Source organism: Lucilia sericata, unplaced genomic scaffold, assembly GCF_015586225.1.
Source record: "Lucilia sericata isolate MDLA Ls3-8-SP2 unplaced genomic scaffold, ASM1558622v1 Contig000789F_arrow, whole genome shotgun sequence".
In the NCBI taxonomy this organism is placed as follows: domain Eukaryota; kingdom Metazoa; phylum Arthropoda; class Insecta; order Diptera; family Calliphoridae; genus Lucilia; species Lucilia sericata.
Window position 1 is genome coordinate 196,532 of NW_023994782.1, and position 26,465 is coordinate 222,996.

General features: G+C 29.9%; 1 protein-coding gene across 2 annotated transcripts in view; it reads right to left on the reverse strand.

Moving 5' to 3' along the window:
• LOC119608094 (fat-like cadherin-related tumor suppressor homolog) overlaps positions 1-17,586 on the reverse strand; it is a 67,126-nt gene extending 49,540 nt beyond the window's left edge. For both annotated transcript variants that reach the window (XM_037962360.1, XM_037962358.1), the window contains exons 1-3: positions 17,311-17,586; positions 9,177-9,488; positions 1,719-7,026 (exon numbers count right to left, since the gene is read on the reverse strand). In XM_037962360.1, coding sequence (XP_037818288.1) covers positions 1,719-7,017 — 5,299 coding nt within the window. In that variant the 5' untranslated portion in view covers positions 7,018-7,026; positions 9,177-9,488; positions 17,311-17,586. The remainder of the gene's footprint in view (positions 1-1,718; positions 7,027-9,176; positions 9,489-17,310) is intronic.
• Positions 17,587-26,465: the final 8,879 nt, after the last annotated feature.

A 26,465-nucleotide genomic window follows, 5' to 3' on the forward strand; every position in this document is an offset into this window, starting at 1 on the left:
TCTGTACATAAAAGCTAAATTTCAATTTGTATCTATATCGTAATTTAGTAATGTTTTAGTGATTTTCTGAAGGGAACCTTGTATGGGACCGACCGCACCCATGTTATGAACCGATCGTGAAAAAATCTTGAAATAGAATTTTTGTATACAAAACTAATATTTGTGCCAAATTTTGTATCAATAGCTTTATTTGGTAATGAGTAATGCGCGTTTAAGGGATTTTCGTAAAAGGACCTATCGTAAAACAATTTTATAGTGTAATTTGTGTATACAAGAGTAATATTTTTGCTAAATATATGGATATCAAGATTTGGTAATGAGTTATGTGCGTTTAAGTGATTTTCGGGAGGGAACCTTGTATGGGAGCTATGACCAATTATGGACCGATCCAGAAAATTTTTTCTCTTAATGAATTCTATTAATATAAGATTTTAACTTGTAAAATTTTGTAAAACCCATTTTCCGGGAATATGTACTTTTGTATGGGAGGTATATGAAATTGTGGACAGCAGGGATCCAGCTCTTGTGTAGAAACGAATGTGTGGTGATTTTCATGGAATTGTCGTGCATAGTTTTTGAGAAAATTACATCAGAATGTGTAAAAAATGCTTATTTTTTTCGAAGTTGTTTCAAATTTTAATTCATAACTTTTCCCGGTGTGAACCGATTTTTCCCATTTTCAATACCAAACAACTTAGGAAAATGAAGAACATTTTGGGTGAATTTGGTTAAACTCTATTGCTTCGTTTTATCGTGAGCGCGTTTCACACAGACAGACGGACATGGCTAAATCGACTCAGAATTTGATAAGGACCCAGAATATATATACTTTGTTGGGTCTCAGATGAATATTTCTTGGTGTTACACACGGAATGACAAAGTTATATATATCCTCTATCACCACTGATGGTGGAAGGTATAAAAATCGTATGTATGGCTGGGAAACTATTAGAGCAAAAATCCTTTGACATTAATGTGAATATTATATTATTAACTAATATGCTTAAACAAACTGAAGTCAGCTTAAGCAACTGTGCGAACACATATAAAATGTATGTGATAAACTATAATGTATTTAAGATAGTTTCGTCAAATTTTATTTGCTTAAGCAAAGAGCGATACTGACAGCACATTACGTTCGGAATAAATTGTTTGTATATTATACATAAAGAAAAAATTAAAATTGTCCAGAAAATTAATTTTTTTCAATAAAATATTATGAAATATGTACTTTTTTTTATTACGTGTGGCACATAAATATGCAAACGGAGCTAAAATGTTTTGAATGCACGTAAGTACATTATAGCCACCTAAAAGTTTCCTTGGATTTTCTTAAGCATTTAAGAGAATTTTCGCTCGATTTTGTCATTAACTAGCTTGCTTATTCACATTATCGTTGGGCCTTTAGGACTTTCTTAAATTGTTTATATAAAAATAGCTAAAAGTCGAAATATTAAATTTTTTTTTCCAGATTTCACTCTTTTTTAGTATTTATTTTTTAATGAAAAATTTGACATCCTATATTTTTTGTAATATTTTTTCTGGACGTAGATGGCCTAAATAAAGAAACACATATAGGTTTTATACCTAGTGTGTTACAAGTAAATCTGATTTCTTCGAAATCTCATTTACTTTTTTATATTGTTTAATTTTGCATTACTGAATATATAAATGAATGTATTTTTGCTAATGTTGGGAATAACTTTGATTGAACTTACCATTGTTAAGTTTATTTTCACAAAACGTCTTAAGTTGCATTTGATCGCACCAGTATGTTTTATATGATGACGTAGCAACGTCTGATATGTTCTCGTTATTAATATTTACATTTTGATTATGTAAGTTTATTTTCTGATACTCAAAAGCTATATTTTCGAGTTCATCACCAGCAGACCCATAGCTTCTTAAAATGTCCAAATTATTAACGAAATGGGTATTTGTTGAAAACATATTATTATCTGTAGATGATTGAGTATAACTTATTGGTCGGTGGTTAACTTCTAGATTACTGAGCTTAGTATTCTGTTTATTATTCTTATCCTTCTGTAGGAGAGAATTCAATGTTGTTTCCTTATACGTATTTTTGATTCTATCGGGATTTTGTCTTATCGTTCTTGAGTAATTCTTTTTCAAAATTATGCAGAGTAGCATCAATATACAAAATATGAAAACAAATGTTACTCCGCATATTATGCCTGTAATATTTTCCATTGAAAAATTTCTAATTTTTGTAGAAATAGAATTTGAATACAACGGATCTCCGCAGCTAGCTCCTGTTAGATATGAGGGACAAATACATCGAAAACTACCAGCTTCGTTGATACAAGTTGCACCACTTCCACATGGATGATTTTCACATTCGTCCACATCAATTTCACACATTGTTCCAGTAAATCCCCTACACATACAATGTGGAATACCATCGCCTTCTTCACATATTCCTCCATTTTTGCATGGATTAGGTGAGCAAAATTTACCATATTCACATCTTCTGCCTGATAGATGACTTGGACAGATGCATGAATAATTATTAGGACCAAAATGTTCGCAATGACCACCATATAAACAGGGGGATGATGCACATGGATCTAAATCAACTTCGCACAATTTTCCAGAAAATCGCTCAGGACATACACATTTAAATTTATCACCGAGATCTTGACAAAAGCCTGCATTCAAACAGGGTTGACTGCTGCAAATACCCAAATTTATTAAAACTTTTGCGGGATCACAATGAAATTCAACGTTAGTAAATCGCTTTAAAGCAGCTACAGTACTACCTCCAGATATATATAGAGGTAACATTTCATTTCCTATCCTTAAATCGGTCATGCAGCCTATAAAACCCCTATGAATGTCTTCATATCCAATTATAGTATGATGTGGTTTAACTTCTGCTCCCACAAAAAAATCATTTGTTTGCAGATTTAATATAATGTTAACTCCAGGGGCACTGCCTTGAGAGAAGTGCTTACTATCAACGACCACCTTCGCAGTATTAAGAATACGCTCTAGTTTTATGGAGTGCCAGGCTCCGTCAGATATATTTACACTAGATACTACAACTAGACCTTCCCCAGAACCGAGATCAAATCTATATTGAAGAGCTCCATTTAAAATCTCGATTATATTGTAATCTATGGGACCACTTGCATAAACTAGAGTTCCAGATTGCTGTACAGTCCGCACATTTAACGAAAAAGAAAATTGACTTTCTACAATACTCCGAGCAACAGATTTATTTATTTTATAATGTGCGTAGCTTTTTCCACTAAATGAAACTGGTGTTTGTAAATTTGAACAAGTATTATTTAGACATTTCACAGCTTGAATTTCACAGTTCAAGCCTGAATAACCTGTAGGACATATACATTGATAACCGATTGCAGTATCGGCTGGCCAGCATTTTTTTTGCACAGTACATGGATCAGACGAACATGCGTTGATGGGCTCATCACAATTTTTCCCGTCAAAACCTTGCTTGCATAAACAGTTATTTATATATATGTATGTGGGTGAAACATAACTAACAACATCTGTATAGTATGTGTGTAAGTCGTTTTTCATTATACGCAGTTGTTTTTTGCATTCACCATGAACGCATGTACTTGATATACATTCATTTGGTACCAGCTCTTCTACCAAAAGATTTGAGTTATATTCAATTTCTTCAATTTTTTTTAAAATCTTATAACGTATTTCATCAGAAGAATAATAGCTTTCTGATGTTGGAACGATTTGTTGCTTCTGCACTGTAAAAACCACTTCTAAAACATTATAGGATCGTCGTCTTCTAGAACGATTGCTATTAAATAACATATTAGTTGTATTATTTTCATTTGCAAGAATCTGGTCGTGATTAAGAGCAATAATAATCACATCTTTTTGGCCACATCTCATTATTTCACGAATAGATCGTATAAAAGCTTTACGATGACTTAAAATGAAGTCTTTTGGGGTAACATTTCCAAATTTAATAATTATGGAGTTTTTAACCATTTCATTTGTAATAATTTCCACGTTTAAACGTACAATCGCATGAGAAATGAATTTTCCATCTGACACAGTAACGTTTATTTGATATAGACCAATATCAAGATTCTTTAGAGCAAAAAGCTCTCCAGTGTTCTGCGATATGTTGAATAATCTAAGGACAGAATATTCATACCCATGGGTTGGAGCAAGTTCGAATGTAAAAGTATCATATTTATCCAGATCTGAGACATATATTTTGCCAAGAAATCCTCCAGCAAAATCGTCATCATAAGAGTTAACTGTTATTTCTAAAGGTGTAATTACTGGTGGATACTGACTTTCTTCGATTATTTTGATTGAAATCCATGTATCAGAATATAGAGGTGGGGTGCCATTGTCGAAAACTCTAATTTGCAATACATATTCGTCACAAATGCGATGGTTAAATCGAGCGGCAGTTCTTAGGCTACCATCTTGTTCCAATCGAAAAAATCCACCCTCATTTCCACTCTTAAAGTCAAATGTAAATGGACTACTATTTGGGAACTCGTCAGCATCAGATAATTCAAACGTAATTATTATAAATCCCAAAGGCTTATTCTCTTGCAAAACTATGCTGTAATTTGAGTTTTTAAATAATGGTGGATTATCGTTTATGTCTAATACATCTATTAATACTTGAACATAACTGCACAATTGCGGAATTCCATTATCACATGCCCTTATCTCAAGAGTATATGATGATATTGTTTCTCGATCAAGGTCATTGTTAATATAGATTTCTCCCATAAATTCATCGATAGAAAACTGTTTTAATCTGTCTCCTCTTTCTATATGGTACATTACAATACCATTTTGTTCAGAGTCCTCATCAGTAGCAGTAATCTGGGCTATAATTTGTCCTTTTTTTGTATTTTCAGCCACACGTATACGATAAAGATTTTGTGTGAATTGTGGAAGATTGTCATTAATATCCAATATTGTGATGTTTACAAATGCTTGACTACTAAGTGGTGGCGTTCCTCCATCAATTGCCTGCACTGTCAAGAAAAACGATTTAGTTTTTTCATAATCAATTTCCAAATTTACTGAAATCACTCCTGTTTTAGAATCGATTTTAAACTTTTGTTGTTCATTTCCCCCAATAATATAATATAATATTTCAGCATTTATACCGATATCTTCAGATGTAGCGTGAACTTTTAAAACGACAGAATCTATTGCCGATTTCTCCGATAAAAATGTTTTATAATGCTTTAAATTAAATACTGGTGGATTATCGTTGATGTCCAATACATGTATGGTAAGATTTGCGATGGAATATAATTTAGGAGTTCCATAATCTTCTGCTTTTAGTGATATATTAAATATAGATGTATTTTCTCTGTCTAAAGATTTCGTTAATTTTATAATGCCATTAAAAGAAGTGATCTTAAAAAAATCATTTGCTTCCAAAAAAGAGTATGATAATTTTCTATTTAATCCAAAATCTTTATCAGTTGCATGAATTTTGGTTACAATTGTGTTAATTTGAGCATCTTCAGGTATACTAACGATATATTGTTTCATTGAAAATTCTGGTTTGTTATCATTTACATCACTGACAGCAATAATAACTTCGCTAACACACTCCTTTAATAATTCTTTTCCATCTTGAACATGAACGAGCAAAATATACATTGAATGCTTTTCACGATCTAATTGTTTAGCAATTTTTAGTTCACCAGAATCTTTGTCAATGTAAAAATCGTCTGAAAAGTTACCCGTTAAATAGTATCTCATTTTGTTGTTGGGATTAATATCGAGATCTATTGCACTTATTTCAACTAAGGTTGTACCCACAGGTGTCGATTCATTGACAATAATATTGTATCTCGGTTTCAAGCATATTGGAAAATTATCATTTTCATCATTAATGCTAATAAATATATAAGCATACGAAATAAATTTTCCATCGGTTACAGCAACACTGAGATTATAATTTTCTATAAATTCGCGATCAAGTTTCTTCGAAACAAATAATTCTCCGCTGTTTGAGATTTGAAACTGAGAGTAATTGTCACCAGATACTATAAAGAAATCTAAATGGCTTTTTTGCGAATCCAAGTCTGTTACTAAAAGTCGTGATAAAACAGTTCCAGGTATAACATTTTCCGATACAAATAGATCCTGATGCTTTTGTTTAAATATGGAGGGGTTGTCATTACAGTCCAATACAGTTATAGATACAGGAGCTTTAGATATTTGTTTAGGCTGACCATTGTCGCTTGCTAAAACATTGAAATAATATTCTGACTGCGACTCTCTGTCTAAGGTTGAAAGCAATGTTATCCATCCAGAATAAATATCGATTTCAAATATTTTTGAATATGTATCATCTTCTAAGTAATATCGTACATCACCATTAGGTCCCTCATCTGCATCCACACATGTTACTTTAATAACAGACGAACCCTTTTCAGCATTTTCCGGAATTTCAACATTGTATACTATATTTGAGAATTTTGGAAAATTATCGTTTTCATCCTGGACATTAAAAAATATATCGATATACGCATACAACGGAGGAACTGTTGCAGTTTCTGACATTGCAATGATGTGTTCCACACTAGACACTTCCCTATCTAACAACTGCATTAACATAACATCTCCATTTTCAGTTATAGAGAATTTTGGTGAGTACGATACTAACGAAATTTTTACTGAAAAATTGCCATTTACTTTTAATTTTGCTAGTATTGAGCCCGGCGAATAAGACTCTTCGACATTAATGTTCAATACAGCCTTTTCAAATGAGGGAATTGTTATATTTGAATACACAACTTGTAATGATACCGGTAAAACATTACTCAATTGTTTATCACCATTATCAGTCGCTTTAACGAAAAATTCTATTAATTCATTGGAAAAGTTTTGTAAGGACTTTGTTATACGTAGATCTCCTTCATTGCCTAGTGACAAATATTCCATATACATAGGATTTAATGTTGAATTTTCCATTGTATAATTTAAGATGCTGTTATTATTTTCATCCATATCCATCGCTGTAATCTACAAAAAATAAAAATATAATAAATTTATTTACTCTTAAATGTAGGTATGTATAATTAACATGGTTTTATAAAAAAAAAATTATCTATATTACGTGATCGATATGTATGTGTGTGTTTATATACTTAGGATCATGAGGACTATTCCTGTTTGTTCGACAGATGGTGTCGTAGTTTGAATTTAATAAATTACATAAATCGTTAAACTGTTAATTTTAAAGCTTGAAGGGTATTCAAAAGATTAACTGTAGATCGGTTATTCGATCAATTGTTGTCTATTAAGGAGTAAGTTGACATGTATTTCAAATCAGTACATATGGATTAAAATTTCCAAATATTTTTATATTTTTTTCATTCAATATTTTGTTATTTTTTTGGAATACATGTTTGTTACATTATTTTAACAAATTAAGTAATATTTTTTTTTTTTTAACTGATTATGATGAATACCCGATTTGTAATTCGTAGCTAATTAAAACTGAATTACGTACAGCTTGTGTAATTGGCAGATGAATTTTGTATGGCGAATCATGTAATTCAGTTCGTAATTGGGGGTTGAATGAAGAATGAGAGCGTAAATGACGAATAATTGCATTGTGGGGTATAAGAAGTGAGTCGTTTTAAATATATTTTACTGTTGTACCCTGGGCGCTTCGCCACCCAATGAAAAATAAATACCAAAAATCTCCCTTTTATAAATTCTCATTTTATAAGAACCGTGTGTCATTTGTTTCGGTTCACCACTATGTAACTTCCAAAGAGTTTCCTCTTACAGATTCTTATTCAGTCAGGACCATGCATGTTCAATATTATAGTACCATTTAAAGGACGAAAAAGTACCAAACAGTTTTCTATTAAAGAATCACATTCAGTGTTTGTTCAAAAATCTTGTTTTGGCTTAATATTATAGAATATACAAAAAGTACCATTTGAAGAAGGAAAAAGTACCAAAAATTCACCACTGATGGATTCTGATTTAGTCATGTTAAATTCGAAGAAAATACAAAAGGTACGATGAACGTAAAAGTACCAAAGATGCTCCTCTTTCTTATTCAATCAGGACCACGTAGATTAAATATTTTTGTTTCTCTAAACATAAAAAATACGATTAGAACGATGAAATAGTGGATTAAATTATTTTTTTTTTAAATTTCTTTTCTAGAATTAGGTTGACAAAATACGCTGTGTTTAAATCTATATGTATGTATATCACAGATAAAACTCAAACGATACAAATCTGCATTTATTTGTTCAAGAAAAAAAAAAACAATTTTACCCGTTTTCCGCTTCTTTACCCCCAAATATACAAATTTAAAAAAATCCCTCCTTACTGGATCAGCCGTTTGGGCTGTGCGATGATAAATCAGTCAGTCACTAACGCGACTCTTTTATATACGTATGTATGTACATACATATATAGATAAATAATACAAGTTACGTTCAAGTTTATTACCAAGCAATATCTTAGAATTTTCATAATTAACATGAATGAAAACAAATTAACTGATTTACGATACTATTTTCGTTATTTTATATTATAATATACATATGTACATAATTATGTGTTATTCATAACGTATGTATGTAAGTATGTATGTATGTATGTATGTATGTATGTATGTATGTATGTATGTATGTATGTATGTATGTATGTATGTATGTATGTATGTATGTATGTATGTATGTATGTATGTATGTATGTATGTATGTATGTATGTATGTATGTATGTATGTATGTATGTATGTATGTATGTATGTATGTATGTATGTATGTATGTATGTATGTATGTATGTATGTATGTATGTATGTATGTATGTATGTATGTATGTATGTATGTATGTATGTATGTATGTATGTATGTATGTATGTATGTATGTATGTATGTATGTATGTATGTATGTATGTATGTATGTATGTATGTATGTATGTATGTCTGTATGTATGTATGTATGTATGTTGTATGTATGTATGTATGTCTGTAGTATGTATGTGTCTTGTATGTATGTATGTATTGATGTATGTATGTATGTAGTATGTATGTATGTATGTATGTATGTATGTATGGTATGTAGTATGTATGTATGTATGTATAAATATGTTTTAATGGATATGTATTATATGTGGAAAAATAAATTAAACATAATACGTACCTTAGCAATGACAGAATTTACTTTAACATCATGTTTTACTATAATTTTCAAATCTTTCAGCAAAAAGTATGGAGCATTATCATTGACGTCTACAACTTTGACCTTTACCAAAGTAAATCCAAATTTTTCCTCCTCCGTTCAGAAGCTTTAACAATAACATCATAGGTTGATTTTTGTTCCCTGTTTAAGGAATCTTTTGTGTATAAAGAACCAGTGTTTCTATCCCACCGTAAATATGGAATTCATGTCATCTCCAATTATTTCATAAGTTAAAGTTGCATATGTTCCGAAATCATTATCTATTGCTTTAACCTACAAATATTTTAAAAGATAAAAAAATATAAAGAAATAATTTAATACTAGTTTTTTTACCCCGCATTGCCAGGGATTTTAATATTTATTTCATAATATTGAGTCTATAGATCAATGTATGCAAATGAACATTCTCTTTCCCTTTTACTCTGAATTGTTGAATTTCGACATACTAAGATAGATATTCCAAATATACATTTATGTAATAGCATAAAATTACACACATTTCATTGATTTACAACAACTTGCTCAATTTACCGAAAAAGTAGCAAACGCAAAAATACTGTATAAATAAATTTTTTATCATATTATAAAGTTACAACTCAAATTTATTTGTTTTAGCACAACTGAAACAAAAATCATCAAATGGTAAACTTTCTGTATAGTTTAGTTTGAGTTTTTGAAAGCAGACAGTGTCGGCCAAAACATATTGTATAAAAATTACATGTTACATGTAGTAGCGAGCACAAAAATTGCAACGCGGGGTCATATGATCTTTGATTTTGTCTGTTTCGAAACAACGGTAATCAATCCATCTCCTCTTTTTGCTGTTCATTCTCTTAACTCAGAGCTTCCAAATAAGCGACATTTTATTTAAATTTCTATTAAGCAAGTGAAATATTTTATATTTGCTGAAAAAAGTGAACATTTTTCGCGAGCACAGTAAATTTATGATTTTTATTGCGTTTTGAATGAAATTTTCTTGAAGAAATTATATAATACGAATATTATAATAGTAGTAATTATTATCTAATCAAAGAATAACTATTATTCAAACTCTATAGGATAAGAATTCATGCTTGAAATTGGTTCGTTTTTTTGAGTGAAAAAGATGTCAGCGGACGTTGCTAGTTTCACAAAGGAGCATATGGGTGACTCTATTGGAGTTCAAATTGCCCGCAGAAGGTTTAACAAAGTATAATTTGCTTGGAAAAATCCCAGATTAGTAGAGTCAATAAAAAGTACCGCGTTGAGTTTGAGAAATGTGTTAAGCATTGGTCAGGTGGTGCTGTAAATGCTTGACATGTAATCAGTGATTTCATTGCGAAAATCTCGCTTCTTGCACCACTTCAAAATGGATTTTTCGACATATGTGACTATTAGACGAATATATTGTCTTTGTCTAGGCCATCTAGTAAGAAATTTAAGGTATCGGAGCCAAATAAATTTTATTTGCACACGTCGTCACATAAGACCTTAACCCGCTGTTCACTTGACCAATGCTGATACGTTTCGCAAAATAACGGGGCTTGTTTTTCTTGACTCTACTGACGAGTGGTTCCTTAGTAAAACGTTTTCCAAGCAAATTACACTTTATTAAAACTTCCACGAGCAATGTGAACTCCAATAGAGTCACCCATATGCTCCTTTGTAAAACTAGCAACGCCCACTATCTTCTTTCTTGAGCCGATTTTGAACAATTTAATCACCTGACGGTCTTTAAAAGTGGAAGTTTTCCATAGACAACCACTATCTGTTCCCTTTCCATGCTTTTTCTCAAGTGAAATCGTGATTCATATCGATTTACGCCAAATTTTTCACTCAAAAGAACGAACCTATTTCAAGCATGGATTCTTATCCTCTAGAGCTTTAATAATAGTTCTTTTTTTGATTAGATAATAACTGCTACTACTATAATGATCGTATTGTATAATTTCTTCAAAAAACTTTCATTCAAAACGCAATAAAAACCATAAATTTACTGTTATTTCATTGCGTTGCATTTTTTGTGCTCGCGAAAAAAGTTCACTTTTTTCAGCAAATATAAAATATTTCACTTTGCGTAATAGAAATTGAAACAAAATTTCGCTTGTTTGGAAGTTAAGAGAATAAACAGCAAAAAGAAGAGATGGATTCATTACCGTTATTTCGAAACAGACGAAATCGAAGATCATATCGTCACGCGTTGCATTTTTTGTGCTCGCTACTGTATTTATGGTATAAAAATAAATAAATATGATAAAAACGAGTTTCCATTATAAAATTTTATGTTATCCATGTTATTTTTTGAAAAAAATGTTACTTTCAATTTATAAATATGATAAAAAAGCGTTGCCATTATAAAATTTAGAATTCGACTTCTTTATATTTTTCTTTATAAAAGAGAACATATTTGTTTTATTCCATAAATATGTAGCATGTAATTTTTGTCCAATATGTTTTGACCGACACTGTATATTACATTCAAAATAAAGACGTAGAACAAAGAAAATAAAAAATTCTCATTCTTAAATGTCGAAAAGTACCTCTAAATTCATAATTTTTCCCTACCTCAGTATAATTTTTGAAAAATATATTAGATTTTTTCGAAATTGGTCTTAAAAATACCGAAATTATGGGGTGAATAGGGGAAAAATAATTTTAAAATTTTTGTAGAATATATTTGTTTTCCCACGATAATCTCAATACTACGGAACTTTCGTGACCCAATTGGAAAAGATATGTCTGCAATCTTTTTTTAACATGTTGTACTGAGATCATGATTTTCAATCGCAGGGAACTAGGGACCTTTTCAAAAAAAATGTTTTTTATTTTTCTCGTATTTAGAATATTGAAATGCTTCGTTTTAGGGGTATTCATCCTAAAAAGTGGTCCACGGGACACCCTAATGTACATTAGGCTCCACAATTGAAGTTGCCGATGTTCCCACCGAAAATGAAAATTTAGCTCGTTCTAATATACCAATTTTCAAATTTTTTGTACTGACGCACAGTGGTATAGGAAAAAAAAAAGAGGGAAATAATTCGGTAACTTCTAAACGGTTAATCCGATTTTAATGAAATTTGGTATGCACAAAGAGGAGGTGTTGTCGAGTTTAGGTTTTGAATTTGGACCTTATAGGCCAACCAGGGGCCCGGCGGGGGGTCCTCAAATTAGGACACCTCGGCTATGTTAAATTTTTAAAACGATCCTATTTCTTCATTTGAGTTCCGATTTAAAAAAAATTTCGTCGAGCACTATAAAAAATGTCGTCGTAGCAGTAAATTATCTCTTATAGTTTAGGAGATATTCGCATTTGAATATTAAAATTTTAAAATTTTTACCGTCCTTACTTTAGTTTTTTTGATAATAGCAGGTCCAAATATTTCCGATTTTCGCCATTTTTTTTTATTTGCTTAACAACAAGTTTATATACCAAGCAGTGAAAGAATTATGTAAAAATCATGACTGAGTCCAAAGTTATAGGCATTTAAATTTAAAAAATTAAAAAAAGGCGATTTTTTGTCATTTTTTTGGGAAAAAAGTATCTTTTTCTTTTTAAGTTATCTAAAAAGTTTCTAAGAAGATGTATATAGAATTTATACTTTTTGGAAAGCTGACTTTACATAAAATACGATAAATGAAACAAAACCTAAAAATTTTTGATACCGAGGGGACCAGGTCCATCCAAAAAAACCCTATTTTTTATGGAAAATTAAATTTTGAGCAAAAATTCTCAAATCGCATAGTCGATATCAAATTATAGTGACCTGTTTTATATGACCCAATAAGTTCTTAATCATTTTGTAACGGGTTTCGATAACCCCGCCCCTGGTATGGATATAATAGGCAAAAAACCAAAAAATCCCATTTTTGGGATTTTTTAAAACTTTTTTGGGAATTCCGGGATTTCTAATAAGAAAATTCGAAATTTTTATTTAATTTTGGATTTTGAGTAAAAAAATCTACCTAACTGTAAAATTTCATCAAAAAATATTCATAAATAAAATTTTTATTGCAATTTGAAAAATTTGTATCTTCGCAAAAACTGAATAAAAAACATTTTTTAATTTTTTTTAAAAAAAGTATTCCGCGAATTTTTTAATTTTCAAAAATTATATACAGTTTTGAAAAATAGACAAAATTACCTTTCCATTGATATATAACATGCCTACCTAATGTTTTTTAAGTGACAAATTAATTAGGGAAAACTCAACATCTTTTAGAAAATTTACCTAGCACTATTATTTTCATCCATATATGTAACAAATTTAAGAGTTAACCTTATGGATGAAAATAATAGTGCTAGGCAAATTTTCTAAAAGATGTTGAGTTTTCCCTAATTAATTTGTCACTTAAAAAACATTAGGTAGGCATGTTATATATCAATGGAAAGGTAATTTTGTCTATTTTTCAAAACTGTATATAATTTTTGAAAATTAAAAAATTCGCGGAATACTTTTTTTAAAAAAAATTAAAAAATGTTTTTTATTCAGTTTTTGCGAAGATACAAATTTTTCTAATTGCAATAAAAATTTTATTTATGAATATTTTTTGATGAAATTTTACAGTTAGGTAGATTTTTTTACTTAAAATCCAAAATTAAATCAAAATTTCGAATTTTCTTATTAGAAATCCCGGAATTCCCAAAAAAGTTTTAAAAAATCCCAAAAATGGGATTTTTTAGTTTTTTGCCTATTATATCCATACCAGGGGCGGGGTTATCGAAACCCGTTACAAAATGATTAAGAACTTATTGGGTCATATAAAACAGGTCACTATAATTTGATATCGACTATGCGATTTGAGAATTTTTGCTCAAAATTTAATTTTCCATAAAAAATAGGGTTTTTTTGGATGGACCTGGTCCCCTCGGTATCAAAAATTTTTAGGTTTTGTTTCATTTATCGTACTTTATGTAAAGTCAGCTTTCCAAAAAGTATAAATTCTATATACATCTTCTTAGAAACTTTTTAGATAACTTAAAAAGAAAAAGATACTTTTTTCCCAAAAAAATGACAAAAAATCGCCTTTTTTTAATTTTTTAAATTAAAATGCCTATAACTTTGGACTCAGTCATGATTTTTACATAATTCTTTCACTGCTTGATATATAAACTTGTTGTTAAGCGAATAAAAAAAAATGGCGAAAATCGGGAATATTTGGACCTGCTATTATCAAAAAAAACTAAAGTAAGGACGGTAAAAATTTTAATTTTCAAATGCGAATATCTCCTAAACTATAAGAGATAATTTACTGCTATGACAACATTTTTTATAGTGCTCGATGAGGAGATTCTATATACGAAATTTTTTTTAAATCGGAACTCAAATGAAGAAATAGGATCGTTTTAAAAATTTAACATAGCCGAGGTGTCCTAATTTGATGACCCCCCGCCGGGCCCCTGGTTGGCCTATAAGGTCCAAATTCAAAACCTAAACTCGACAACACCTCCTCTTTGTGCACACCAAATTTCATTAAAATCGGATTAACCGTTTAGAAGTTACCGAATTATTTCCCTCTTTTTTTTTTCCTATACCACTGTGTGACGTCAATATTTGGTAAGCTGGATCAAAGGATAAAAAGGTCCTTTTTAAGATTTTGTCATATTTCTGGCAAATAAACTATATGCAAATTTGGTGTCATATGTAAGCTCTTTGAGAGACATAACACAATTTTGTTTACGACTCATAAATTATTACAAATGTTGTTATTTTTCGGAAAATTTTTAGATTTTTAAAATTTTTACATATAATTATTTAATGAGATTAATTGAAATTATTACATTATAAACCTTATATTATTTCACCGAAACGGTTTTTTTTCAGTTTTTCGAAATTCGATACGTTTTGTATTTTATTTAAACATTTTATTTTCCCCTCGGTATAGCTATATTTATCTAACATCAAAAAAAGTGTGAAAAAAGATGTAGTATTTTCATCACAACTAGTAACCCGAAGTGCTTCAAATTCGGGTGAAAAACCTATGAATTTTACATTAGCTTGTCATTGGAGGGATGTTGTTAATTTTTGAAAACATCGAACTACATCTAATCTAATCCAATATTTGGATACAAAAATAAACCCCATTCATTCAATGACACGCTTATGTAAATTTCATTGGTTTTTAATCTGAATTTGATGTACTTCGAATATGTTATTTGTAGTGACTTTTCTATAACTCTTTCCTCACTTTTAACTGGGTTTTCATTTGTAAGGAAATACTTGGTTTATAAAAGCGAAAAATATGTAATCGTATTTTTAGATGTGATTAAGATGTTGTTTGTAAAGTATGACATCAATTATTTTTTGCTAGGAATTTATTATAGAAATCTACACGTTTGTAAAAGCTGTGATACACGGTTGTCAGATCTTACAACGTTGTCAGTAAAATGTGCAGAAAATGTCTAACAATCGTTTGAACTTACAATTTTTCTTTTGGAACGTTGTCATTAAAAGCATTACTGACAATGTTGCAAGACGAAATTTGTAAGTTGACAGACACTGTCGTTAGACATTTTCTGCACATTTTACTGCCAACGTTGTAAGATCTAACAACCGTGTATACATAGATTTAGCAACGAATATCGTATTTTTATGTAAAAAGTAGTGATTAGTGATGCAATGATTAGAATATAGGCCAGCAGTGTAAGGATCCAGGTACAAACCTAGCTTGCTTGGAGAGTTTTTATCTCCCTTTTTGACCTATTTTACGCTTGGTATAAGAAATTATGGTCCTATTTTTCACATACCTGATCAAACATTGTATATAAAACCATTTACATATATACCAGAATTCATTCATTTATCTGCAGGGGATTTTGTAACAAATACAAAAAAAAACAGTTGAGTTTAGCAAAATCGATATTTTTGGACACCTCTAATATACATATGTATATGTCGGTCATTTCCGAACGCACTTTCTTAACCCTTTTTATATGTTTAAGTGTTTGTTTCATATATTTGCAAAACATATTATTTATACATCACTGCACAGCAAAAAAACTGAGGTAAAAAATGTAGAATTTTCACCACAAATAACATCCCAGGAAAAACTTACATTGAAAAGTAATGAGTTAATAAGCTATTGAAACCTCTTTTCACTACTTCTTAATTAACATTTTAACTCATTATTTTAACACGGTGATGCCATTGGAGGCAAGTACTTATACATCAGATTAAAAGCATGTCATTACTAGAGTACTTCTAAGTAATGCAGACGGTAGTTAGTAGTCATTGAAAAGTAAGTGGTTATGTAAGTACAACCCAAAATTTTAAGTGCTTCGATTATGCTATTTGTAGTGACTTTTCTACAACCTTTTCTCAATTTTAAATAGGTTTTAATTGTAAGGAAATGTTTGTTTATAAAATCAAAAAATATTTAATCGCATTCTTAGTTGTGGTTAAGATGTCGTTTGAAAATTATGACATCTATTATTTTTTGCTGGATTAAAAATACTTCGAGTGAAAAAGGGTATAGGTTATTGTATTTATGATTAATAAAATCAAGTTTTGAACATTTTTTCTCTTACTCTTACATTCAAACTATGTCAAATTATGTTCATATATATTAAATTTTCCTGTAGATTTTGTATAAAGTCAGATTTTAAATGTATTCAGCAGTTTTTATCTTTAAAAAATGTAGCCCAAAATTACTTTTTATAAAAAATAAACCTTTCAAATATTCGACAAAAAAAAAAGAATACCTTTGAGACGGCATTTTACAATAATAATTAGGGAGTTGCGAATGCCAGTTTAGCGAATGCGAATAATAATTTTTATTTTTGCGAATGCAAATGCAAATAGTATAATTGAAGTAAATTTTAATACACAGGTGTGAATGACAAAAATTCATTATTTATTTCGATGAAAAATCGAGTTGTAACGACATGTCTACTTCATAATATACAACTAAAATTTTAATTTTCATTCAATAAAACTGTTTACATCTAAATTATCTTAAAGTTTTCTAGGAAATAGTGTTCGCTAAAACATTCGCTGAGATTTTGCGAATGCAAAAGCGAATGTGAATGAAAAAATGTAAGCGAATAATTCGCATATGCGAGCATTCGCATAATAATTAAAATAATCGCAATTTTTAATATTTATAAACAAAAACTTACTTTTACGATAAATTTATCCTGGTCATCGTTCTCATAAACATGAGCTTCATAAAATTGGTTTTCAAAAACTGGGCTGTGGAGATTTTCAGCCAACAGATTAATTTTTACTCTGGCAAAACTAGTATGTAGTCCATCGGTAACAGAAATATTTAGTATAGTTTGTTTATGGTTTTGGAGTCTCTGATTATTTTGCAAGCTAATGAGACCAGTAGTTTCTTCAATGGAATAAAGTTGGTGTTCATTGCCGTCAACAATTTTGTAAATTAGTTTATTGATATCACAATCATCGGCATCATATGCTTTTGCTATAGTAACAAATTGTCCCCTTTTTGCAGATATTGATAATTTACTGGAAAATGAAGGTTCAATAAACTTTGGCCCATTATCATTTAAATCTTCAACTGAAAAAATATGAAATAAAATATAGTAATTTGATTAATTAAATTTTTAATAGTTTGAGAATTGAAATCAATTTACATCATAATGAGTATATTATTCCACAAAATACGTTGAAACAAGTTATCATTTCCCATATGAGTATTCCGGCTTTGGGAAAATCCGCGTGAAAGCGGACAGTAGTCAGATTTACTATCTTAAATTTTAACAAAATTTTCCACAGTGACTTTTTAATATCATTCCAATTTAAAAATATTGCAATTTTAGAATATGTTAAAATTTTCTAAAAGTATACTTTTGGAAAAACTTACATTGAAAAATAATGAGTTAAAAAGCTAATAAAACCTCTTTTCCCTACTTCTTCATTAGCATTTTAACTCATTACACAGTGAGACAAAATAAACGAAAATTGAAATACCTGGGAAGTGATACTATTTTTCTGAAAGGTGGATTCGATTAGAACAAGAATATATTTTGAAATTTGCCAAACACCTCCAAAATCTGGAGTTACGTTTTTCGTACCTTTAAGCACTTATAAGTCAGTAACATAGTTGAATCTGAACCGATTTTAAGTTTAAGTAAAACATCTCCAAACTTGAACAACGATGCAAAACTAAAATAAGAAATATGTTTGCTGGTGAAACTCACACATAAAATGGGGGACTTCGGGTTTTTAATCAAATGTTCTACTCACTGGAGCACTGCTTAGCTATCTTATTGCGCATACAAATTTAATTTTGTTTCTTTTTTGTAAAACACAAATTCGTAACACGCAATTAAATAAAATGTCCAAACAAAATGACAAAGCCAAAAATAAAGTACTTCTATATCAGATTAAAATAAAGTCATTAATAGAGTACTTCAAAGTCATGCAGACAGTAAGTGGTACCCATTGAAAAGTAAGTGGTTATGTACACTTACATTGCCGAGTTTATGCTGGGTATATATGTATGACCGCACGGTGGTTCCCATACGACAAAAATAATAATGATACTCAAAAATTAATCTTTCAAAAGATCAGCATTCAACAAGTAATAGTGCTATATTCGGCTCTGCTGAATCTTATATACCCTTCACCACAGTGTATTTAAAAAATATCAATTCTATAAAATTTTAATTTATTTCGTTTTCCCGTTTATATCATTATTACGTCAATAGCAAAACGAACAACAACAGCGCTAAACGAAGTAAACCCACAAAAAAACAGAATACACAAGGCAGTAAAACCAACAGACATCCAAACCAGAGTTGGGGGTAGTGCATTAAATATTTAGTGCACTAAGTGACGAAATTTTGATTTTCCACTATTTTTTATCACTATAGTGTTAGTGAAACATATTTTAACTACCATTAAAAAAATTAGTGGTAGTGAAACATATTTTAACTACCACTAAAAAAAATAGTGGTAGTGAAAATTTTGTACATGAATGCTAAAATCTCAAAAAATAGTGTTTGTAAAAATAATCCAAACAAATTGAAAATACATATGTACATATGTATGTATGTTCAAAATATTTCTATTTTATTATTTTTTATTGTATTAAAGAAAAATCATATACATACATACATATTTATGGTTTTTAGAAAATGAATTCGTTCGTAATAAATGAAAGAAAATGTCAAAAATATACGATAGATAAAGGCCTTAAAAACAACGAAAATAATACCAAAATACGAAATAAAATGTGGCCTCTTGATCCCGGATGCAATTTGAATGACAAACCTTTTAATTTCTTGTCACTTTGCGTACAATTTTTATGTTGTTTTTCAAAATATATTTTTTCATAAATTTATTTTTTTTTTTTTGAGTTCCATTAACATTAGTGAATGATTATATTTTTCCAATATCCTGTTAGTGGAGAAAAAAAATTTGCACTAAGCTGTAAAAAAAGGGTTTTCACTATCACTAAATTAATTTTAGTGAAAAACTTTCTTGTACCACTACCAGTGAGGCTGTAATTTTTCAACTCACCACTAAATATCTATTAGTGATAGTGAAAAATTTTGCACTTTCACTAACATTTAGTGGAAACTGCAAATTTAGTGCACTTCCCCCAACTCTGATCCAAACATACGAAACGAAATACACAAAAAAACTAAAACAAAATACACAACGCAATGAAACCAAACATATGAAACTGAATACACCAAAAAACAAAAACAATATACACAAGGCAATGAAACATGCGAAACGAAAAACTCAAAAAAAACAAGTAAGAGTATTCGGCTGTGCCGAATCTTATATACCCTTCACCATGATGTGTTAAAAAACAGTCAGTACGAATTTTATTGCAAAAAAATCAAAAAATACCAATTGTGTCCCATTTTATACGTTCTAACTTAATCCGTGCTCTTCATGCTTAATTTCATATTTCTAGGTTCAATATTATAGAAATTTCAAAAAGTACCTTTTGTAAAACGAAAAAGTACCAAAAAGTCCCCTTTTATCTGTTCTGACCTAATTTGGGCTCAACATACTTAATTTCATGTTTCTAGGTTCAATATTATAAAAAATTAAAAAAGTACCTTTTGTAGAACGAAAAAGTACCAAAAAGTCCCCTTTTATAGGTTCTTACCTAGTCAAGGCCCTACATGCTAAATTTCATGTTTCTAGGTTCAATATTATAGAAAATTCAAAAAGTACCTTTTGTAGAATGAAAAAGTACCAAAAAGTCCCCTTTTTGTGCTCTGGCCTAATCCGGGCTCTACATATTTAATACCATGTTTCTAGGTTCAATATTATAGAAAATTCAAAGAGTAACTTTTGTATAACGAAAAAGTACCAAAAAATCCCTTTTTATAGGTTCTTACTTAGTCAAGGTCCTACATGCTAAATTTCATGTTTCTAGGTTCAATATTATAGAAAATTCAAAAAGTACCTTTTGTAGAACGAAAAAGTACGAAAAAGTGCCCTTTAATGTGTTCTCGCCTAATCCGGGCTCTACATATTTAATTTCATGTTTCTACCCAATAACAACGTAACGTGATGTTCATTCTTTGCTTTGTGTTTATAAACAAGAATTACAATAACAAATAACAAAAAAAATTTAATTTGTATATTGTTTTGTATAAGCATGCACGAAAAAAGTAAATTTTTGATGAAATTTTCAGAGGTGGTCTCGGATTTTTACTCATATCTTCGTTATTTATGGGCCGATTGGGCTGATTTTAAATAGCGTTCTATTCGACCGTATTTCCGATAGAATTATTGAAAATTCGGATCTCGCAGATATCTGGGGTCTTCTGAAAACTGATTTCAACATACACACAGACAGACGGACATGGCTAAATCGACTCCGCTATCTATAAGGATCCAGAATATATATACTTTATAGGGTCGGAAAATTATATTATAGAAATTACAAACGGAATGACAAACTTATATATACCCTTCTCACGAAGGTGAAGGGTATAAAAAGCAAAAACAAAATACTCAACGCAATGAAACCAACAGACATCCAAACATACGAAACTGAAACAATATACACAAGGCAATGAAACACACAGCCATCCAAACATATCGAGCCCTTTTTGCAAAATGGACGTAAGCGACTTGATTTTCGATTTTCGTTTTTTTATAGAAATCGATAATTTAGGTCTATTAGCATCATCTCTGAAAATTTCGTAGCTATAGATCCAATGGTTTCAACTTTACAAGAAAAAGAAAAAAGACGTAAGTACACATTTATTTTCTGTTTATGAATTTTGTAACAGCAAGGTGTCGGTTACGTTTAATTTTCTTTTAAAATATATTAAATTTATAGAAAATGTTTGAACAAATTAACGTATTACATTTGTTTGTGAATGAAAATGCCACATACAGTGGCGAGCAAAACTGGATATATGTTTAGCTAATAAGACTTAAAAATGCTATAAAACCCATAAAATAAAGGAAAAATAATAAATTTAAAATATTCAGTAAAACAATATAAAAAGAAAACAAAATTAAATTCATGATAATTAAATATTAATCTAAAGATTGAAACATATTTATAAATAAAGTCGAAGTATCCAGTTTTGCACGTTTTAAAAAAATTTTGATTTTTAATATTTTGTGCAAAGTCCTTTTGCTTTTATGACACTTTTTATACGTTTAGGCGTACTTTTGACCAAGGTCTCAATGGTCCGGTGCGGAATACTAGACCACTCCGTTTGTATTCTCGACCAAAGTTCTTTAAGATTTCTTGGCGCATTATCGAATTGCGCAAGACGTTTTTTTAACAAAGCCCATAAATTTTCGTTTGAAAATTCTGCGCTGAAAGCCAATTCTTTACGATTTTTGCCGTATGCTTCGGATCCCCATCCTGTTGGAGTATAACCTCTGACTCTGGATATGCACATTCTTCCACAAAATCTGGAATATTGGATTGAAAATGCTCAAATAATCCTCCTTTTTCATTATAGCATCTAATTTTACTAAAGAACCGAGATTCTACCAAGTGAAACAAGCCCACACAATCAGACTACCACCCGCTTGTTTCACTCTTTTGTTTTACTTGGTGCTTTTTTAAGCTTTCATAAGGGCGGTGCCAGTAATATTCCTTGCCATCAGACTGAAAACGATTAGTTTTCGTTTCATCGGACCATACAACCCTTCATCGGACCATATAACCCTTTTCCAGTCATCAACACTCCAATTTTTGTGGTTCTTGCTAAATTTAAGACGATCCTTCACACTTTTTCTGATAACGCTGGTGTTTTCTGCTTTACGGCTGATATAAGGCCAATTCTACGAAGAGCTCCCCCGACTGCCCATTCACTTAAGGACTTATTTATGGCGACTATAGCCTGTTTTTTGTATTTTTACCTGTTTGGATGTCAATAAACGCTCCATAGTTCTGGCATCTCTCTCCGAAAGCAAACACGATCGACATTTCTTAACTTCTGGTGTGCTCATATTTTTCTTTTTCGCACTTGTAGCACTCTTCGGTGGCAAATTCCTAACTTCTTGGCAATTTGACGAGCACAGTAATTATTTTTTGTCATTTCGACCATTTGGTTTCCCAATAAACTTGATATTTTTCTAATTAAAACTAGAAAATTAAAATATTTGCAAAAAAATTACAAATATGACTCAAAAATGGTAACTGTTTGTTTTGATGCTTTCTTCAAAGGTAAATCAAGTAGCAGTACTCAAATTCATTGTTATTTTTAAATTTACTTGTGTTGCTAGATTAATTAAATTTAAACGTGCAAAAGTGGATACATAGACTTTTTTAATAAAATTAGCTAAAACTTGAGATAAAGTTTCAATATTCGCGAATTTTCTATTGTTTTATTTTCTTATTCTTCTATTGCTTATTTTAAAACCAATATAAAATTATTGTTTAATATTTTCTGGATTTTATTGGGTTTTTAACATACACTTGATTGATATGTGTCCAGTTTTGCTCGCCACTGTATCTGAGTATAATTGAAATAAATTTATGTAATTATCACTATGCCATTGCAATGTATGTGCTAAAATTTATAATTTTCTATAACTTTTTATGAATTTAGTTCATTCTAATTACTAATTACATTGCATTTATATTATTACCATTTAACCAACTCTTATATTTGGTTATAAATTTGTGGATTTCGGAAGACGCACCTGTATATGGACTCTTAATGAATCAATAGTCCCAGAATTTACTTATTTATTCGATATAAGCAAATTGTACTACCATGTATGGATATTAATGTGGACATCAGGGTGATTTTCAGAATACGGCCTTAATGAGGGATTTGGTCAATTGTGGACCGAGGTCTATAAAATTTAAACGCGTGATTACTTTTGAAAACAAATGTTTTTTTGTAGAATTTCATCATACTTTCTTAACTTTTGAAAGATTTATTAACTGTAAACTTATTTTCTGTATGAGGAGCATAGGAACCCATCTTAAAACATCATCATATGTACATCAGATTTCGTTGCTATACTGATATATTTAAGACAGCTATGGTCATAAAATCATTGTCTTAAAGGGTCCATATATGGAGGCTAGGGTCAAATATTTCCTGACATACTTCCCAACATAATTTACAGGTATATATAACCGACTTCTGCAAAATTTTATAGCGATTGCTACATAAACAACATATTTATTAATGTTTTAACTATAATCCGGGAGGTACTTGTATAGGAGCTAAGTGAAATCATGAAAAAATATTGCCCATTTTTAACACCAAATAATATTTGTCATCAATGAGCATTTTTGGAGAATTTCATCACGTTAGGAGCTAACGTTCGGAACCTATCCGGTTTTCAACAAACAGACTGACATACGGACATCGCTAGATGATCTTAAAATATTATAAAAAATATTTATTACACTCTTAAATTTCAGATATATACAAATTATATAAAGATATAAACAAAAAAATAATTTTTTAGACAGAGAATTTAGACGTAACCGCCTTAACTTTGTTTATATTATAAAAATTTGTCTCGGCAAAAAAGACGTAAGCGACAAAAAAATCGGATATAGCGAAATATAAAATCGAAACAAACTGCATCCTAAAAAAAACAAATATATTTTAGATGTAATAATATTTATTAACAAAGTTTTGGAGTAATGCTATGTCCTACTTCGAAGATATTTTAAAAAAATGCTCTTCTGTAAAATTTAGTTTTTGTCGGTTACGTCTTTTGTGCGAAAAGGGCTCGATATGAAACGAAATACTCAATGAATAAGCAGTGTTGTTGTTGTTGCTTATATCAAAGCATGAAAAAAATTGTCTTTTTTATGAAATTTTCAGAGGTTGTCTCGGATTTTTGCTCATATCTCCGGTATTTATGGACCGATTTTGCTGATTTTAAATAGCGATCTTCTCGAAAGCATATCTAACAGAATTGTTGAAAATTCGGATGTCGCCGATATCTGGGGTCCTCTAAAAACTGATTTCAACAAACATACAGACGGACAGACAGACAGACAGACGGACATAGCTTAATCAACTCCGCTACCTATAAGGATCCAGAATATATATACTTTATGGGGTCGGAAAATTATATTATAGAAATTACAAACGGAATGACAAACTTATATATACCCTTCTCACGAAGGTGAAGGCTATAATAAAGACATCAAAAATTTAATCGCTATTGTTTTGCCAATTTTAAATGACACTCAAAACATTCAAAATGAGTGGAAAGAAACGAGCAGACATTTTTCAGAAAAAAATAAATATTTAATTATTTAACGCGTTCAGTTAAAATGTAAAGGCCGGAAATAATAGGTTATGGAATTAGCTCTGTCATATGTACATATTTTATAATATCAGTTAATTGAAGCGGTCATTTCGAAAAGGGCACGAGTCACAAAATTGTTTTTAGAACACCAAAACTTTTATTTCAAAATATCTGTATGATATCTTTATTTTTCCAATAAAACAAATATTACAAAAATTACTTGTGTTTTTGTTTATCAACCTTTATGTTTAACTTTTTTAGGATCATAGAATTTCTTTTATACCAAACGTATTTTTGTTCCTCCTGAAAAGTTTGTATAAAAGAGCTTATGCCTTTTTCGAAATGACTGGTTCAATTGTGCTATGGATTAAAAAATATAAACTTTGTCGAAGTATAATTTTATAAGTGCTTTAAAAATTTGATATGAAACAATATAGAGTTTTAAATGTTTGTCAATCGAATACAAAGATCAAACCTTTATATACAAAAAAAGTATATAGTTTACGATTATGTTTAATTTGGCTGCGGTCACTTGTAGCCCTTTCAGTAATATTAAAAATTCTAAGTTAACCTCAATTTTTTATATTTTATAGTACTGTATTTTTGTTATCAAATATTTTTTATAAATTTTTTTATTTACACCATGAAAAATCTAAATATAGGCGAAACTAGAGACGTTATATTACAGAATAACTCTATCAATGTATGCAGAGCATTTTATGAAATAAATTATCATAATGTGAGAAAATGTATATAATATTTTGAAATATTTTTCATACTGATGGCGTGGTAAAAATTTTTTGAAATTAATTCTTGTACCGTCAGGAATATATTTGAGAAGTTGCAAGGCGATATTTTACCTTTTACTATATAATTATACGTAAAACTGGCTTCTACAGCAGTGAAAAAGAGGGAATGAATTATAATTCATTCAGTATTTTGCACTGCTGTAAAAGCCAGTTTTAAGTATTTAATTATCATACATCGGCTTTAGAATGACATCATACAGTGTGGTTACACACAAATTCTAACAGGAATTGGAAGCCAAATTTCTGGTATTTATAAATAAATAGCGCCTATTTAACTTGTTTCAAGTTTTTGCGGTTTTGAAAAACGTTTAACCAGGATTCTAAAATATAAATAAATTTTTTTTATTAATCAATCAAAAATTATTTGAAGGAAAACAAGTAAGAGTGCTATATTCGGCTGTGCCGTATCTTATATACCCTTCACTATATATTTCTATTCTATATATTTCATTTTCCTGTTTATATCATTATTATAGCAAAACGAACAACAACGCTAAAAGAAATAAACACACAAAAAAACAAATACACATGGCAGTAAAACCAACAGACATCCAAACATACGAAACGAAATACACAAAAAACAAAAACAAAATACACAAGGCAATTAAACCAGCAAACATCCAAACATACAAAACTGAATACACCAAAAAACAAAAACAATATACACAAGGCAATGAAACATACGAAACGAAATACTCAAAAAAAAAAGCAAAAACAAAATACATGAAACCAACAGACATCCAAACATACGAAACTGAATGCACCAAGAAACAAAA